General features: G+C 40.5%; 1 protein-coding gene across 1 annotated transcript in view; it reads right to left on the bottom strand.

Annotated features, from left to right (window-relative positions):
- ARFGEF3 (ARFGEF family member 3) overlaps positions 1–17809 on the bottom strand; it is a 156617-nt gene that overhangs the window by 6419 nt on the left and 132389 nt on the right. The window contains exons 29-34 of the mRNA XM_088453279.1: positions 12047–12161; positions 11751–11853; positions 9822–9953; positions 8707–8837; positions 5944–5952; positions 2406–3612 (exon numbers count right to left, since the gene is read on the bottom strand). Coding sequence (XP_088309405.1) covers positions 2406–3612; positions 5944–5952; positions 8707–8837; positions 9822–9953; positions 11751–11853; positions 12047–12161 — 1697 coding nt within the window. The remainder of the gene's footprint in view (positions 1–2405; positions 3613–5943; positions 5953–8706; positions 8838–9821; positions 9954–11750; positions 11854–12046; positions 12162–17809) is intronic.

The following is a 17809-nucleotide window of genomic DNA, read 5'->3' as shown; positions in this document are numbered from 1 at the left end:
AGCACCTGGGGCCAACAGCCGGCTCAAAACCCATTGTATTGGCTCACAGAATCAAGAGTGCTGCATGACATTTGTTGGTACCGATGAGCCGATATGGTGCAGAAAATGCAGCGTGTACACAATTGGTCCCACAAACTGCATGTGAAAACATCACCTCAACGATCTTTATATACACCTAGGGGTTTAAATACTAAATTGCGGGTTTTTAGAAGTGAAGATGTTGCTCATAGCAACCAATCAGATTCTGCTTATCATTTATATAGCACCTTCTAGAAGATAATAGCTAGAATCTGATTAGTGCTATGGGCAACATCTCCACTTTAAAACCCGCACTTTGGTAAATATACTCCCATGCCTCAATATGCCATGCGGCATGAGATGCCTTATACTGCCAGGTCCCATGTGACTCTTCTATCTAGCCTGAAAATGTGTCTAAGGGCAGTATTCAATTAGTTTCGAACCCGCCATACTTTTTCGCCTGACAGACTTTTCGCCTACATCATGTATTATGCGCACGGAAAAGTATCGGGCGCGCTCTTGCTATTCGCCGTATTCAATTACAAAGGATGCGAAAATGGCACCCAGCGAAACTGAAACAGGCAAAAGTCCTGTCAAAAATTGCTATATATTACATAGTTGAAAACTTTACAGGAAGGCAAACACATATGGCTACCAAATACAGCTCTCTGTATGTCATGTGATAGCAGAGGGGGGGAGGTAGAGAAGGGGAAGGTTGTCAAAGTGCACAGAGCAGACACAAACACACATTGGGACAGATTCAATTAGCTATGAATTTCCGACGTGTGATGTCACAGCACAGGATATGAAAGCCTTGCTCCTTTTTGTTCACAATCCATAGAGGTGCATGGATAGCATGTACCTACTGTATTAACCAGAAATGCATGTGATGTAACCTTGCAGCTAATTGACTCTGCCCCATTGTATAGCTGCCATACATAGATGCAGTCTGCTACACAGGCTTACACACGTCTCAGCATGTCATATGACTTCATTAAGTCATTTTGATTATTATCTTTTATTTATGAGGCACCACCAAGTGTCCGTATCGACGTACAAGGATAATTATAACATACAAATAATACAATATGAAGAGTGTGCAAACAGACAGTACAGGGGCAAAAATCAAACAGTGAGTTAATAAAGCATCAGATTTGCGAAGCAGCCAGTGGACGTCTCTGTAGGAAACCCATCTGCTGCGGCAGTAGCCTAAAGATGCAGGGATAGCTGCGTTATGCCCCCCTCGGAATCATGGCCCATAATAATGAACACAGAGAATTGAATATAAGGCTTAAGGCCGGTACACACTAGAAAATGTCTAGTGTGTACCGACCTCATTAGTGTCGGGCATCCGGCGGGGTGCCGGCATCAGCAAGTGCATACACATTTGCCGATGCCGGCAGCGATGGAGCAACGGCGAGGGCCATGCTACATTTGGCAGCATTACCCACGCTGATGACATCGCCCGTCGGACCGCAGAGCACATAGTCAGCGACATAGCGGGTACACAGTGGCCGATGGACCCGATATGTCGTCCGATCTGCCAGATTGGGCGACATATTGTCTAGTGTATACCCAGCATAAGGTTAGCAAGTCTGGCAACAGTCACAAAACAATTATCAATGTACAACTAGTGCCAAGTAATGGACCTTTGGTTTGAATAACAAAATTATTTTATGAATAAACTAAAGTCATTGTTTTTTTTAATACCATAGTGTCATAATATATGTAGTACCTATTAATGAATAACATGTTTATTAAAAAGTCATGTATCACTAAGAAATAACAGAGAAAGAGGAAGGTGTAATGCAACAGGGAGATATATTACCACAGGGTGAGAGTGGGAGTTAATGCTTCAATGAGGACCTATGGACATAGGCCTTGGGGGATAATACGAGAGGGGCATCAAGAATACAGTGTGGGGGAAATATTTCAGGGGGAAACAATTGATACAGGAAGAACTATGGCTGCAAGTGTGATGGGAAAATGCTAGAGCGGTAGGGGATGAACCAGAGTCTGCTAGACACGCCTCCAGGGTGGTGCTCTATACCAGGGGTCTTCAAACTTGGCCCTCCAGCTGCTGTGGAACTACACATCCCAGCATGCACTGCCACCTTTTTGATATAACAGCATGCTAAAACTATGTGCAGTGCATGCTGGGATGTGTAGTTCCACAGCATCTGGAGGGCCAAGTTTGAAGACCCCTGCTCTATACCATCTAGACATATATAGATTTTTTTGAGTTAATTAAATATTAATTAAAAAAAACTATTTCCTAGGATATTTTAGTAAAAAAAAATTGTCAGTTCTTTTTTTTAAAAAATATACATTTCCTCCTTAACAGTTTTTCATTATTATTATGGAAATATAGATAAAATAAATGATACCTGTATTTGTGCCTCTGCATCTCTTGTTGAAATATTGAATGTACTAACTGTCGACCCAGAGCGAGATCTCTTTTCCTGCCGCAGTATCTCTGGGCCAGCGCTGAAAGAGTGCCTCATCTGTGTCTGGTCCACAAGATGTTGTGGTCTTTGGGGCATGGGGGAATCCTGCCCTCTTGAAGATAACATTTCCCCCTTTTTATCTAACTTGGTATCTTTAACAAATGTAGTCAGGTTATGTTGCTGCTTTCTCTTTTTGTACTCGGTCATTAGCTTCGCTATTGTTTTATCAGTAGCTATGGTATAGATTTTGTTGCCAGCATTTTCCCACCATTCTTTTTTCCTGCCCTGGTCTCTCTTTTCTATCTTAGGGCTCTGTGGGATTGCTGCACCAAAACCTCTCTGGTGCAAATTATCTGCTGTATAATCCTTATTTTGATTTCTGTCATCTTCTGACGGTGTATCTTTTCCTGAAAGGCCTCCTGTCGATGGTGTGGAGGTTTCTGATTGAAAGGATGGCAGTATGAAGAAAGGATCTCCTTTAATACCTGGATGATCATCATTCTCCAAATCCAGGTGCATCTGAATGTAGTTGTTACAAAGTTCCATGCAAAGCTTGTAAAGTCTTTTAACTAACCAAGCCCAATCAGCGTTACTGACTGGCTGGACACTCAGCGAAGGAATTCGAGACCTCCACTGTCTCTTCTCCTTTCCACGTGGAGGGCTGACTTGAGCAGTTTCTTCAAAGATGTCTTCATCTTCCGAAGAACACTGCTGGGATGAATCTGTACTGTGCTCACTCTCTTCAAAGAGTATCTTCTTCACCATATCTGCAGTAATGTTGTCTTGATTGCTTAACAAGGCACAAATTAAAGCCTGGAAGTAAATATTGAAGCTCATTGCTGACTGACGGTACAGATTTGCTGCCCCGCCAATCCCAGAAACCTTCATAAGGAGACACTTCAACCCGGGTCGTGCATCAAACTCTCTAGCTGTCCTATAGGAATCCAACAACAGGTCGAAAATAACAGCCAGATTTTGCATTGAAATGTACCGAAGAAATCCAACAGTTTTGGCTTCCTGGACTGTAGCAGTTTTATCCTCAGTAGTTGTTGGACCTTTGACAAATTCTTCCAGCAAAATGTCATACAGGTTTTGTAGCAGAACTTGGTGAGAAAGCAAACTGACTACAATTGTCCTAAATGGAATGCTTTAAGAAGACAGAAAAAAAGGCATTAGAATTCTGTTTCTACATGCTTGCCATTTTTATAAGAGTACACAAGAGAATAGTTTTTTTGAAAATAAACAGTTTCAGAAAGAACTTTTTTTTCAAAATACAATTTGCAAGTGAAGATAATAGGATTTTTGGTCAACTTACCATTGAATCCTTTTCTCTTAAGCAGGTTGGGGAACACTGGACAATGGGGATTGTAGATTGGGGCTGAAGCTAGAATTTAATGAAATGTATCTTTGAATCCTAAACTCCTCCCCCTGCAATCCCATAATTCCAGTACTTCTTTAAAAGAGTCTGGAGAGGAATAGCAGGAACCCCGTGAAACTGTTTAAAACAACCAAACAAACCAGTAGGGAAAAAAAAAGGTCGGTCAAGAACCAAAACCTCCCACGACTGAGCATGCCGGAGGCTGAAAAAAAAACTACTACAATAAAGAGCTGCGTAGCAGCCCTCCTAAAACGTGCCCTACTCTTCAGGCACTGGAATTGACGGATTGCAGGGGGAGGAGATTAGGATTTAAAGCTTCATTTCATTAAGTGCCAGCCCCAACCTACAATCCAGTTTGTCCAGTGTTCCCCAGCCTTGCTGCAAGAGAAACCTTTTATTTCAACACTATAGACCGCATTCTAACAGTTATACCTTTAGAGTAACATCTGAAAGTGGTGCATAGTTGGTAGGGGATACACAGCTTTAGTCCACAGTCACTATATCGACAGTGAATATTCTGACATAATAGCGGCATGGTTGTAATGTTACTTAAAGCATTTTAACCATGATGGCAGTGTAACTTTAAACATGGTCATAAAGCATCATGTTAAATGCTTTATCATCAGTTAAAATGCCTAAAGTAACATTCTCCCGCTGTGATATTCACTGGCGACATAGTGACCATCATTAATATGAGTGGCAAAATAGAACAATATTATTGTAGCTAGCAACCAGTTTTTCTAATAGAGTGTCTGTGGTTTATAAAACTACAAGATCCATGATGCTTTAGGCATACATGCCTACCCTCCCGATTTTTTGGGTAACCCCCCGCACCCCCGGAAGGGTAGGCATTTCTCCCGCATTCTGCCCACTTCCTAGTGAAGTGGGCAGAATTAGGAGAATACCCGCGGCAATCGCGGGTCTCCGTGAAGGGGGCGGGGCTTAAGCTGTGATTCTGCATGAATCACAGCATTTGGCCCCGCCCCCTATGTAAATTGTGCCCAATTGCGGCAATTTTACCGCGAGGGGGCGGGGCTTAATGTAGCGAATCGTCAAGCCCCGCCCCCGTCGGCCCCCTGCTGCTTCTCTTACCCGGGCTTCTCCCGGGAAGAGAATATTAAAGGTAGGCAACCCTGGCTTTAGGTCATGTGAATTATTTGAAATTGATCACTATAAAACAGCAGATCACTTTCACGTTCAAGCTATGATGGGGCCACTTATGAAGAGCGCTAAGCATTTCTTGCACCAAAGATCCCTGGGAATGTCCTGTTGAGTACTGCATTTAGTATGCATGTTCAAATAAAATATTCATTTGTAAAATGCTTCATATACTGTAAGTGCTACAGTACAAATAAATGGTTTAGATTTAAAGTAGAATAAAGGACTATTCTCTAATGCTGGCCATACACCTGCGCGACCAGCATCATATCAGACTCACCATCCGACTCCCTGGCAGTCCCAGCAGCATATTTGTTGTTTTTCTTAGCACAGGATCTGTCGTATGATCGATCCTGTGCCTCATGCGCTCATCAGGGAAAAGGTAATTGAAATGACTTGAATGGACACACGATGCATCGCATGCACAAAATACATGGTATAATCTGCACATGATAGGATGGAACATATGTGCTGCACATCTGATCATACGATCCGATTATAGGACCTGCGGGAGCGCGCATCGGATCCAAAAATACACGATTTCCACAGGATCCATCGTAAGACTCGTCGAAAATCGGGCAAGCGGCCCGAAATTGTGCAGGTATATGGCCAGCATTAGAGTTTATGTTCCAAAAACAGGAACAAGCAAGAAAGCATATGACTTAATTTGTATCAAAGTGGTAACAGGAACATACTTATTTCATGTATATACTCAATGCCACTGTATCAGCGTTTAGATAATAACTACTATTTATAGTAGAAACAATTACAGACAGGTTTCTGTACTATTAAACACAGCATCAAATCCAATAAACCTTCATGAGACCTTTATCTGAAAAATGAATTAAAGTGTACATTTATATGACACTACTGTATGTCATTATAGATAGCCACACAACGCAGTAGTACGAGAATGTATAGGTAGCAGTAGGAAGATCTTACCCCAGTTTTCTGTTTAGTAGCACAGCATTAGTTACAGGCAGGAAACAAAAATGCAGAGAGTTAGAAAGTCGCTCATGCAAGAATCACATAAATACACATAACACAGCACAGCACAAATGTTACAATATGGCCAGCCATGGCCTCTAGACATGTACATCCAGTGTACATACATGTTGCAATGACTGGTACTATGATGACAAAACATAAGAGATAATAAGGCACTCGTGAAAGCAGAGTAAGAACCAAGTGAAATTAAAAAGGCATTTTATACAGTATATGTTCTTCACTACACTTTCATTTATGTCTCTAATGTGTTTACTCAAACAGGCCTTGTTAATTACGGTCTATAAGAATGACTAATGTCAGATTTGGGGTCTGTGGAAACACTTGTTCTGTGTTCCATTGTTTGTCCCCTGGATAGATGGGAGACATAAGGTGGATACAGACAGACATCGGAATCATTAATCTATACGATAAGATATGCAGGGAAGTCGTCTTAAAATAATGCAAGAGCAACAGGTAGAAAACATACAGCATGTCCTATTTACTGCAGTCCATACCCTGTTAGCATTATATCAAAAGTACGTCTGCCCAGTTCAGTGCACAAACCCCCCAGAAAGGAGGATAAACTGTTTGCAATCAACTATGGGCCCGATTCAGACCAGCTCGCTAGGCTGCGTTCGCTCGCAGCTGCCGATGGTTCGCAATCTGCGCGTGCATTGCAGTGCGCGTGCTCGAACAAGTCCATGCGATCGGGAAGCGTTCGCTCGCTGTGCCTAGACAGTTCACTAGAATGAGTGACAGGACAAGCCGTTTATGGGTGGTGACAGGAGTTGGTCGATGGAAATGGGGGGGGTGGAGGTGCGAACGCAGGCGTGCCTGAGCACCTCAACGTCATTTCAGAGGTCTGCATAATTAAGACACAGCGTCATCGTACACGTCACTTGGTTGTTTTACACACTGAAGCACTCGCAGTGCTTGCGGCAGGATATGGTCAACCACAAGTGCTGCGATCGCATCCGATGGTACTCAATGGTACCGTTGCATACACTTCCTGGAGATGACGTGCATAAGTGGGCATGTTGAGACATGCTAGTGGGCATCTGCATACACACTGTGATCGCACGCCAAGACATAGTGGGCATGCTAATGCCTTGCCATGGCATCGCCTGCCTTTGCCAGATTTTCATACGCTGGGTGCGTGTAAACGCATCTAGCGAGCGGGTCTGAATCGTGCCCTATATCCCCTGAACCTATAGAGAGCAGAAATAAGTACTTCTTTATTATGTGTCTCTTTTGTGTGTTTAAAGTTTCTTATTACATTTTTTCTAGATATGCATTTTGACTCAGAAGTGCAACAGGAATGTATAGAACTCAGGTGTATAATGTTTACAATGACTTTCTGTAACCATTAACTGTAAATTTTTTTCATAACCTGTAATGTACTTTTGTAAACTATTAAAAAAAACAAAAAACAAATATATCCTTCCATAGCGAAGAAATCTTGGAAATTGTAGCACTGAACAAGTCAACCAGTAAATATAGAATGGTCTTTTAATGTAGTGTGTAAAGGTGCCCACACACATACCGATGTCCTCATGATCAGATTTCTCTGCCATCTCACCTTGGCAGGTAAACCAGGTAATGTATGCCAGCAGGATGGTGTGAAATAGACATTTTTAATATCACTTTAGGACCACCTGGTTCATTAACCAATTAACTGACATTTTTTTCTTTTTAAAAATCAGTTTAAAAAATAGTTTTAAATATATAGTTAAATATTTTCTCGAAAAAAAAATATGCCTACCACCCCCCACTGGTAATAGATCCCCTAGTAATGATAGATTCTATTAACAGTACTCTCCCGTACCCCCTTAGTAGTAAAACTGTTTTATAACCCAACCACCCCTGGTGTAAAACACCTCTGTTTTTTGCACCACCACCTCCTCCTTCCCCTGCCCTGAGGTAATTTTAAAACTATTTACACCTCCCCCGCTCCCATCAACACTACTGAAAGTAGATTCCCTGCTCCTGTTTGTTTCAAGCACATACCACAGTAAAATGTACTATGTACTACAGGTTGGCTATAGTTGTAGACATAATGCTAATATAAATATTCCAGATGGGCTTGGCCAGTGATTTACTTGGTGTCACTTAAATAATTAAAACATGATTCACACTAGCATATGTTACAAATAAATAGTATTGGTCCCAATAACCCTGCATGAAATAAGCTAAAGGCACCTGTTACACACATTAACCTGTTTCACCAGTTTTCTGCAAAATCTCAGTTTCTGACCAAGACGGTTTATGCCAGGGGTATTCAACATGCGGCACGCTCTAGCTGCTGTGGAACTATACATCCCAACATGCCCCACAGTTTTCCTAGTAAGGCATGCTAAATCTATGACAGGGCATGCTGGGATGTGTAGCAGCTGGAAAGCATCATGTTAAATACCACTGATTTATGCTGTAAATACTGTTTTACAAGTTCTCACTTACCCTTATCATAAATATAAAGATAAAAAAGTGATTATTGTAATCACTAAAAAAAAAAAAATAATAACTCTATTGTAACGGGCAGTAAAGTGAGGAATTTCTGTACAAACAGAAAGTAATAAGATATATTATATATTGACAAATGATGCTATTATACATGACCTCCTTTCTCCCCAATAAAAATACCCATTGCCACAATTGCCTTCACATATTTTTAAATTGTATTTTTCTCACCATACTTAAAACTGGCTATTGAGTAGTTACCTTTTCTGTGTGTGCCCATTGGGCTTCTCATCTGGAGGCAGCTCAATGATAAGAACGCATGACTGGGCATGCTCAAATCCCTCCTTATTGTTTGGGGTCTTGGGTGAACACTGTGCATCTAGCATGAACACCTGTCAATCAAAATGTGAGACAGTATATTTATTACATTGTCCAAATGGCAACAAGTGTTGTGATAAAAATGAGGGCAGTATGTTGATCCAGAGATCTACCTATGGGGCTGCAAGAATGTGACAGGAGAAAAGAAAAGGCAGGCTACAATAGGAGAGCTGGAGACCCCTATGTCCTTTAATAATAATACTAATTCTCATTGTTAAAGGTTTAAATGCAGTCTTGATTTATATACAGTATTCAAATCTTGGAATGACTGTGTGAGGTTTCAAGACAATGGTGCGAGACAGAAATCATCTTCCCGCTGTTTATACATTATGAAAATGAGGATGACAGAAAGGCAAAACACACACAGACTTGAGGATCACCCCTATATGAACATGCAACTTTACTTCATCACTAGATAGATCTCGCATGTCCTTTTTGTGGACAGATCTTTAGATTTTTGGATGCACATGTCCATACCCGAGAATAAGCAGTTTGCAATTCAGTGTCAAAGGCATCTCCACTTGTGACTGAGTGGGTGTAACTTGGTGACAGCGGGACATTCAGATGTAGTATAAGTGTTTTGTGGGCATCTAGAGGGTATTGCAGGCTACTGAGCGTTAAGTGTATGCAGAGATCTGTCTAATTTCAGACGGATCTGTTGCACAAAGAATAAGGTTGGGCAAGACAGAACTGATAGTGATGGCTGCTACTTTCAAAAGCGATGGATAGGAAGAGTGCGGCTGCAATACCATGGCCACATTTGCAGCCAACTTGTACGCACCTCTGAATCATGCCTATTAAGTCATGACAGAATGGGCAGGACACAACGGGCATGATTCAGAGGTGCGTGCAAGTCACGATGGTCACCAGGAATGCATTTTAAAGAACGTATGAACTCTGAAAATTATAGTGTGGATTATAGTTTTGAAAAAAGGTGCATCTACATGACTCCCTGTGCTTTTATTTCTTTGCGCTATGTATCATTCATACACCTTTACCTGTTGTGTCATGGCACGGATTCTCCAGTACTCCGCTTCTGCATTGGGAGAAAGAGAAGGAGCTGCCACCTTCACTTCACACGCATCTCCAGAAAAACTTTCTGACCCACTGTGGAAATAGCCTAATAAATTCTAAAGAGAAGACAATAGAATGAGGCCATTTATGAGTTTACATCCAAGAAACACTGTGGGTACACTAGGGCCATCTATCTAGACATTCTGCAAACATAGCCACCATGTATGGCCAGTATAGTTTGACAGTCTACCAATGTTTGAAATTGTGCATGACGGGTGCAACACCATTCTTCCACAAGAAAATACTCAACTAACACTTTGGCAATGACGGAAAACGTGGTGGAGGGTATCATTTTAGAATATCTCATAAATGTTCAATTGGGCTCAGATCTGGTGACTAAGAAGGATTTACCATATGGGTAAAATCCGTGTCTTGCTCATCAAACCAGTGAGCAACCACATGTGCCATGAAAACCACTCATATAGAAACAAATCCTGCAACATGACATGTAGATGATCATGCAGTACCTTTTACCATTACATAGTAATTAGTAATGACCTTGCTTTCTAACTTAATGACTGCACCCACCCTGTGGCTGGAAAATGGGTCAAACAACATTACAGAGCCGCTAGTACCCTTCATTGTTGAAAACAATCACTCGGTGCTGTAGAGTTCTTTAGGCTGGTGGCACATGTACACACGTCTGTTGAGAAGCAGCTTTCGCTCACACAAGTAGGATTCTTCTGACACTGTTAACCTCAATCTCTATGTACTTTTCTCTATCAAGGATTTTGAAGATTGATATTATAACACTATTTTCAATGTAAGATTAACGATTATCATAGAGCCTAACAACATAGCGATGTTCTGCAGTGGCCTGCATATTGTTATTTTCTTTTCAGAAAAGACAAAGTCATTTAGATTTCAGCATAGACCAGTTGTTTGGCCTCATACTAAATTATGACATTCTCTTGTGCTGCACTAGGTTTTAATAGTAGTGCAACACTTGTAACGGAGTCTGAAATTAGAAACAATTGTTTCCAATGATCCCATAACATGCCAAGATACTCGTGTTAGGAAGTAATCTGGTTTTATGGGGTGTGGTATAATGAATCAACAGTAAATAGATCGACAGTCAATAGGTCGACACCAGATGGTCCAATTGCAATAAGCCAACATATGCAAAATTTGTCAGGCGATAGGGACAAAATGTCGACTGGCAAATGGTCTACAGTGCAAAGGTCGACAGGGTTAAAATGTCGACATGGTTAAATGTTTGACAAAAATGATAGACACAATAATGGTTGTCATGGTTTTTTTTTGTAATTTAACCCTAATCCTAACCCTCCCCCTAGTGTCTAACACTAACCTTCCTCCTGGTGCCTAACCCTCCACCTGGTGCTTAACCCTATCGTTCTCCCAGGTGCCTAACCCTAACCCTCTCCCTGGTGCCTAACCCTCTCCCCTAACCCTCTCCCTGGTGCCTAAACCTAACCTTAACAGTCCCCAACACAGCCTAACCATAAGCCTCCCCCAAGTACCTAATTCTAACCTTAAACATTTTGAAAAACCATAAAATAACATGTCGTCCATTTGAAGTTCTCAAACATTTAACCCTGTGGACCTCCTGCATTGTCAACCATTTGCAGTGGACTTTTTCTCCATGTTGACCTTTTGACCATGTCGACCATCTGGTGTTGATCTATTGACTGTCCATCATCCATCCGAATACTGGTTTTCTGAATACTTCCTACTCCAATCACTTGTGTTCACCTTAAGTAAGTGTATGGTGGGACACCTAAATGACCTCCAAAACAATACTATTAACTACTACACTTAATAGCATAATAACTATATAATGATAAAAAGGAAATAAAAAAAATATCACTACCACCAGTAGAGCACTGGTTTACCTTCATTGGTTCCAATGTAGCCGAAAATGCATCTTGCAAAGCACAGCAGGCCAATCTCCACATTTCCTCAGTAAAAACCGGTCCTGCGGTTACCAACACATATCTGAAAAAAATGACCAGAACAACAGGGCCTACATTAGAATTTGTACAAATATATCTCTGGTATACTGTATTTAGACAATTTTTCTGAAAGATACCATGAAGACCTAGGATCGCAAATTATCTTCCCAATCTACTATTATAACAGTGCAAGGCAAATTTTGATTTAAATATATAGAGTAAGCATTTGTTTTTACCTAATACAGGAACAACCCACTCGAGAGATGGATTCAGTGGGCTCTGCCACACAAGATACTAGCAGCTTGAATAATTCTTTCAACATTGTGTTGATCATATTTTCATAACCGATATCTGTCAAAATAAAAAATAAATCGAATAATAAATATTATGTATGTAATTACTATAACAAGTACTATAACATGCAATGGCCAATTTTAAGCAAGAGAAATCAGATGAGGTTAAAAGTATGGAGGTTCCACCCAACCTCAGCAAATGTTGTCTGGCTTAGCTGCTAATGAAAATTTGACACTTCAGTTCTTTTCATGCATATTGTAGTTAGATCGGGTTTTTATTTATCTGTTAGAATACACTTAAACTACAGAAAGCACTACCAGAAAGGAAGAACGTGTAATAGTGGAGAATTTTGTCTAGACTGAAGGAAACCTATGACCTATCCCAGTATGTCCAATGGCGAAAGTGACTTGATAAAGTGTCTTTGAAGTAAATTAGCCACATATTTTACCAGGATGTAGAGTTGGCTTTTGGACTTAGAGTTTTAATGGATTCAAGATGAAATGGAAAACAGGACTAATCCAACTACTTCACTAGACTTATGTTAACTAGTGCAACCATTTAGCTTCAAGAATGAAATGTTATATTGGTATTTAGCTAAGGGTCTTGACTAAAAGATCTACCTGGAGACATGGTTACAAAAGAGGATTTTTGGTACTCATTATTAAATACGTTTCTCTTACTCCATCTGGGGCATACTGTCAAACATGCAGTGTAGAAAGTAACGTGAAGAACTGGCACATTGAACTATACTTGCTTGAAGCTAAGGCCTCCCCTCTACGTCACATCAGCCCCAATGGAGCAAACTGAAATTCACTTAAACTTAAAGCCCATAGGAGAGCCTAAACAAATAAACACTAAAACCTGAGTGCGAACAGAGACAGAGTGCACTAGGTGTGGGAGCACATGTCTCCCGGATGGAGAAATGGATTTAACTGCGAGTCCCAAAACTTCCTTTTTCTCTATCCTCCTATCAGGAGAACCCTGCTAACCATGGGGATGTTTCAAAGCTGCTTCTAGGAGAACGTATGGTCAGCCAAAGCTTTGCAGACAATTTTTCACCCAAAACTGGCACCTGTAGCTGGAAACACATTGACTTATAAGATTTGCTAAAGGTATGAATGGAGAACCTGAAGACTGCCTTGCACTACAACTCCATGTTGGGTCACCCAAAAGGCACTCAACCGATCTGGTAGAATGAGCCAAAATACGCTTGGTAATGGGGACTTGTTTTGAGACGTATACCTGGCGAACAGTAGCTGTTACTCATCTGACCACTGAATGTTTTTTTACTAGCCAACCTCGTTTGTGTGCATCATACAAGATGAGAAGACTGTCAACAAATCTGATCTATCCACATAGATCCTCAAGACCCAAACCACTTTCAGTAGTGATAAGTCATCTTTACTACCCTGGGTCACATTGTGGCACAACACAGGGATTACAATGAAAGCTGAAAACAAAGTGTGGCTTTTGCAATGATGAGAGAACCAAATTATGGTCCCAAAGTGTCACTGGATATGTAACATTCCCTGAGGAAGCGTTTAAACTTCTGGATTGGAAGACAATTTCCTTTGAAAAAAAGATGGAGAAAGCTGAAACCTGCAATGATGACAAGAGGTGAGCCAAATGAAATGCGGACATGTGTATGTTTATCCGCTCGCACCAGGAAATGTCTATCTTCCAAATTCTGTGGTAGTCTTTTTTCTAGCTCTGATCAATGTTTGAGAGACACATTGAGGAAACCACTTAACTTGGGAGATCATGACTTGAACAGCCAAGCTATTAAAGCCAACAGAGCTATGTCTGGATGTAAAAAGGGACCTTGACTTAGCAGATCTACCTGGAGACTGGCATTCATTTTGAGGATTGTCCAGGTTCCCACAAAAAGGAGCCGGCCTTGCACAGAATGGGTTCTGTTTTGCCACCATAGAAGAGAACCTTGCCTTACAGGGATGGCCGGAGTAGCTGGTTTGCTAGGATCTGCACGTGACCAGTATGCCAGGGGCTGCATCTGAAGGGTCCGCAAATGGAACTGCCTCGAAACAAGACACCATATTTCGCAGCAACTGCATGAACTGGAGAACTGGCACTTGAGTGCAAGCCAAGAGTGCTGACACCTGTTCCAAAATGGGCAAAATATTGTCCTCTGTCAAGTAAACTCGGAACAATCTGGTGTCAAAGAGGAGACCCAGGAACTTGCGACTCCCAGGAACTTGTGACTCTGCGATGATACTAAATAAAATCATGTGTCTCCAGGTTCTCTCGTCAATTGGAGATAGTACTGGAGAAGTGCAGCCAACTTTGGTTTTATAGTTGAGGTGCGGATAACAGTCACCCCTTCTCGACCACAAAAGTGCAGCCAAAACTTTGTGAAAATCCATGAAGCCATTGCCAAACCAAACGGAAAAGCCCAGAAATGGAAATGAGCACTGCCCACCACAAATGTGAGTAATGGCTTGCACTACAGCTCCATGTTGGGTCACCCAAAATGTAGGCATCCCTGATGTGCATGGATGCAATAAATTAGCTTATTCGGTGCTTTGAAGTTTCTGAACCAGAAACAGATTGGAGTAAAACCTGAAAGGAAATTGGCAAATTGATCATCTACTTCTTAGCGTGTTTAAGCAAAGACACCAATATACTGCTGGTTCCAACGGGGCCTCAAAATCCAGGCTTGATGGATAAGAACAATTAAATATTCAATGCATGGCCTATAAGAAGACAAATCCTCCCAACATGCAGGATCTTTAGAATCAGAGTCCCCCTGAACTTCACCCTCCTCCACCAGGGAGGTGAACATACTGGATTCTCCTTGAAAAGCCTCTATCCAGCAAAGAAGCCATTAAGGCCATATTCTTCTGTATGAACGTAACCCTGGGGGGAGTTCTAAGTCAAGCTCCTTTTGAGAACTGTTGTTGTGACAGCAGAGCCGGAGAGTGGGGTGGTCAGCTGCGGTACCAGCAGCTAGCAGTGGGTACAATAAAACAGCAGCAGCAACAGAGCATCTGTCCATGATCGGGATTCCTCAGGGTCTGCAAGCAAATGTTTGCCAGAGAAGTACAGGAGGGCATTCCCATAGGCTTATTGCGCCAAGGTGGGAACCAACCAGCCCTCCCTTCTTCCCCTTAGATACAGCAGTGCCTGGTGGCTAACTCCACCCAGCGCAATGCTGTTCCGGGTTGCCTGTCTACAACGGTCTGTTTGAACAAGTGGACAGGCGCAGAGAAATGTGTATAAGATTTTAGTGAGACTTTATACTCTGATTTTTATTATTTAAAAAGAGCCAGGTATATTCCATTGACTCAGTATCAAACAAAGGGAAAGGGAATATTGGAAAAAACGTCGCACAGGCAATTTAAGAGAAGATATGAATAAATAAGCCACTATTCCCAGAATAATTTATGTCAGAATAAATATATATGAAATTACAGGTAGTGGTGGTGCTCACTAGAGTTAGGTACATAAGTATAAGGAAAGAAGAACAAGGAACTCTGTTTGGTGAGCACTCTAAGTATTGGTAAATCCTATATAAAGTAAAACATAACTTTTAAAGTAAATGATTAATATAATTAGACTCACTTGTTTATAGAACACTCAAGATTAATATCACGAAAAAAAATGTCAGAAAATGGTAATAAATCTAATACACTTAGATCCTAGAAATCCTGTGTAGTATTATTAAACATATATAAAATATGTGAATGTACACAATAATGATAAATATCAAACACCCTCCTATATATCACAAAGAGCGAAATATACAGACAGTAAAAGACAATTAGTATCAAGCTTAAATAGCGTTATTATGCAGACATCTTTTTATCCCATGAAGCATGTCATAAATGCATCCTTGCTTAAATAGCATAATCAAACAGGTATCAGTTAATCCCCTAATATATAGCGTGAAAGTATCTTTAATTTAGATGTAGAAAAGTCCGGGCATAGAAACTGCCAAACTCCATTCTACTTCTCCTCACTTGGACCACGATCTATCTATGAGGAGTGAGAGATTACTGGAAAGGCAGGTTGCCCTTGGAAACAACAGTGTAACCGCAGTGTTACTCAAGCATTCATTTCTGCTGTTAGGGGTCTTACTGTATAGAATTGGACCCCTAATGAGAGAACTACTAACTTGAGATAGCCGTCAGTTAATAGAGGAATAGAGAAGTTACAGTAAATGTGGGTTATAGTGAAATATGATAATAATAAGGAACAATAATAATCAGCTCTATGTCTCTCCTAAGTGAAATTATCTCTCAGTGGAAATGCAACACTAACATTGTAAATAATGAAGACAGACAAAAAATAGGCATAAGCATGTCAATAATAATGCAATATCATACAATAACATCTAGGACACACTCAGATTGTCACTGCATGGTTTGCATGAAATCAGCTCGTTTATATCCAGACAATTGCATCAGGTGTGACATTTAATAAATATCTTGGTTGTCACAGAAAAATAATAAATAACTGTGAAAAATTGTTAAGTAAATAATTTCAATGTTAGTTATATCAGAGTATATCCACAAGTAACCTCCACATTAAATCCTATTTGTATCTCATTGTGAGTAACAGATAACTATATATAATACATCATTAAGTAATGGAGCCAACTAGTCAGAAAACAAAGTAACTGTGTGTATATAGTTATATTTTGATTGTCACAAAGAGATAAATAGTTGTAGTGAAATGTAAGAGTAGAAAATAGAATAAAATAAGATACAGCGTTAATGTAAATAATATCAGAGTATAACCTCAAGTGACCTCTTCATTAACTCCTACTGGTATCTCAGTAAGAGCAGCACGTAACTGCTGACACGTGTACTGCCTATTAATGCAATGATCCCCTACTATAACAGGATACGATTTAATGATTCACAATAAAACTGGATTAACGTAAATAATATATCCCTGCAAAGGATTTGCAACAAAGTATTAAAAAGTGAAAGTTAGATTTAGGATTGTTTAGTTTGTCCCATTACTTTTGGCCCCTTAAAAAGTGGGAGGCACATATAGAAACCATTGTAATTCCTACACCGTTCACCTGATTTGGATGTAATTACCCTAAAATTAAATCTGAAAGTCTGCAGTTAAAGCACATCTTGTTTGTTTCATTTCAAAGCCATTGTGCTGGTGAATAGAGGCCAAAATATGAAAATTCTGTCAATGTCCCAATATTTATGGACCTGACTGTATATATAAATGCTCACATTAGTGTTACCTAAAAAAAATATAAGTGAATCCCTTCAAGGTTTCTTTAACCCATATATAAATGGGATCAGCAAAAGAATGCTTACGTAGAAGCTTACTTGAAGCAGGTGTATGGTAAACCTGTAAAGGCACCCGAAGGTGTCGAAACATGTCAGGAGGAGTGGCAGTTGAGGTTCACCTGGGTACCTAAGGCTGGTCAATTGTATGTACCTGCAGCAGTGAAATACCCGGGTTCCATCTATCCTGCGTGACTGTGCATATTATGTGACCGCTGTTTACCATCTATCTGGTACGAGGGCTAACCCCCACTTTTTTATATTGTGTCATTTGTCATTAAAAATTTTTACATAGACCTACTGCACCATATATAGTTTCGTTTTTTATGTGGGTATCCTTCATGGTTGAAAAGGAGAAAGAAACCTTTACAGGTTTACCATACACCTGCTTCAAGTAAGCTTCTACGTAAGCACTTTTGCTGATCCCATTTATAT

Source organism: Taudactylus pleione, unplaced genomic scaffold (assembly GCF_031769625.1).
Source record: "Taudactylus pleione unplaced genomic scaffold, aTauple2 ptg000006l, whole genome shotgun sequence".
In the NCBI taxonomy this organism is placed as follows: domain Eukaryota; kingdom Metazoa; phylum Chordata; class Amphibia; order Anura; family Myobatrachidae; genus Taudactylus; species Taudactylus pleione.
Note: the sequence above shows the minus strand (reverse complement) of the source record. Positions and strands in the feature narration are given on the sequence as shown.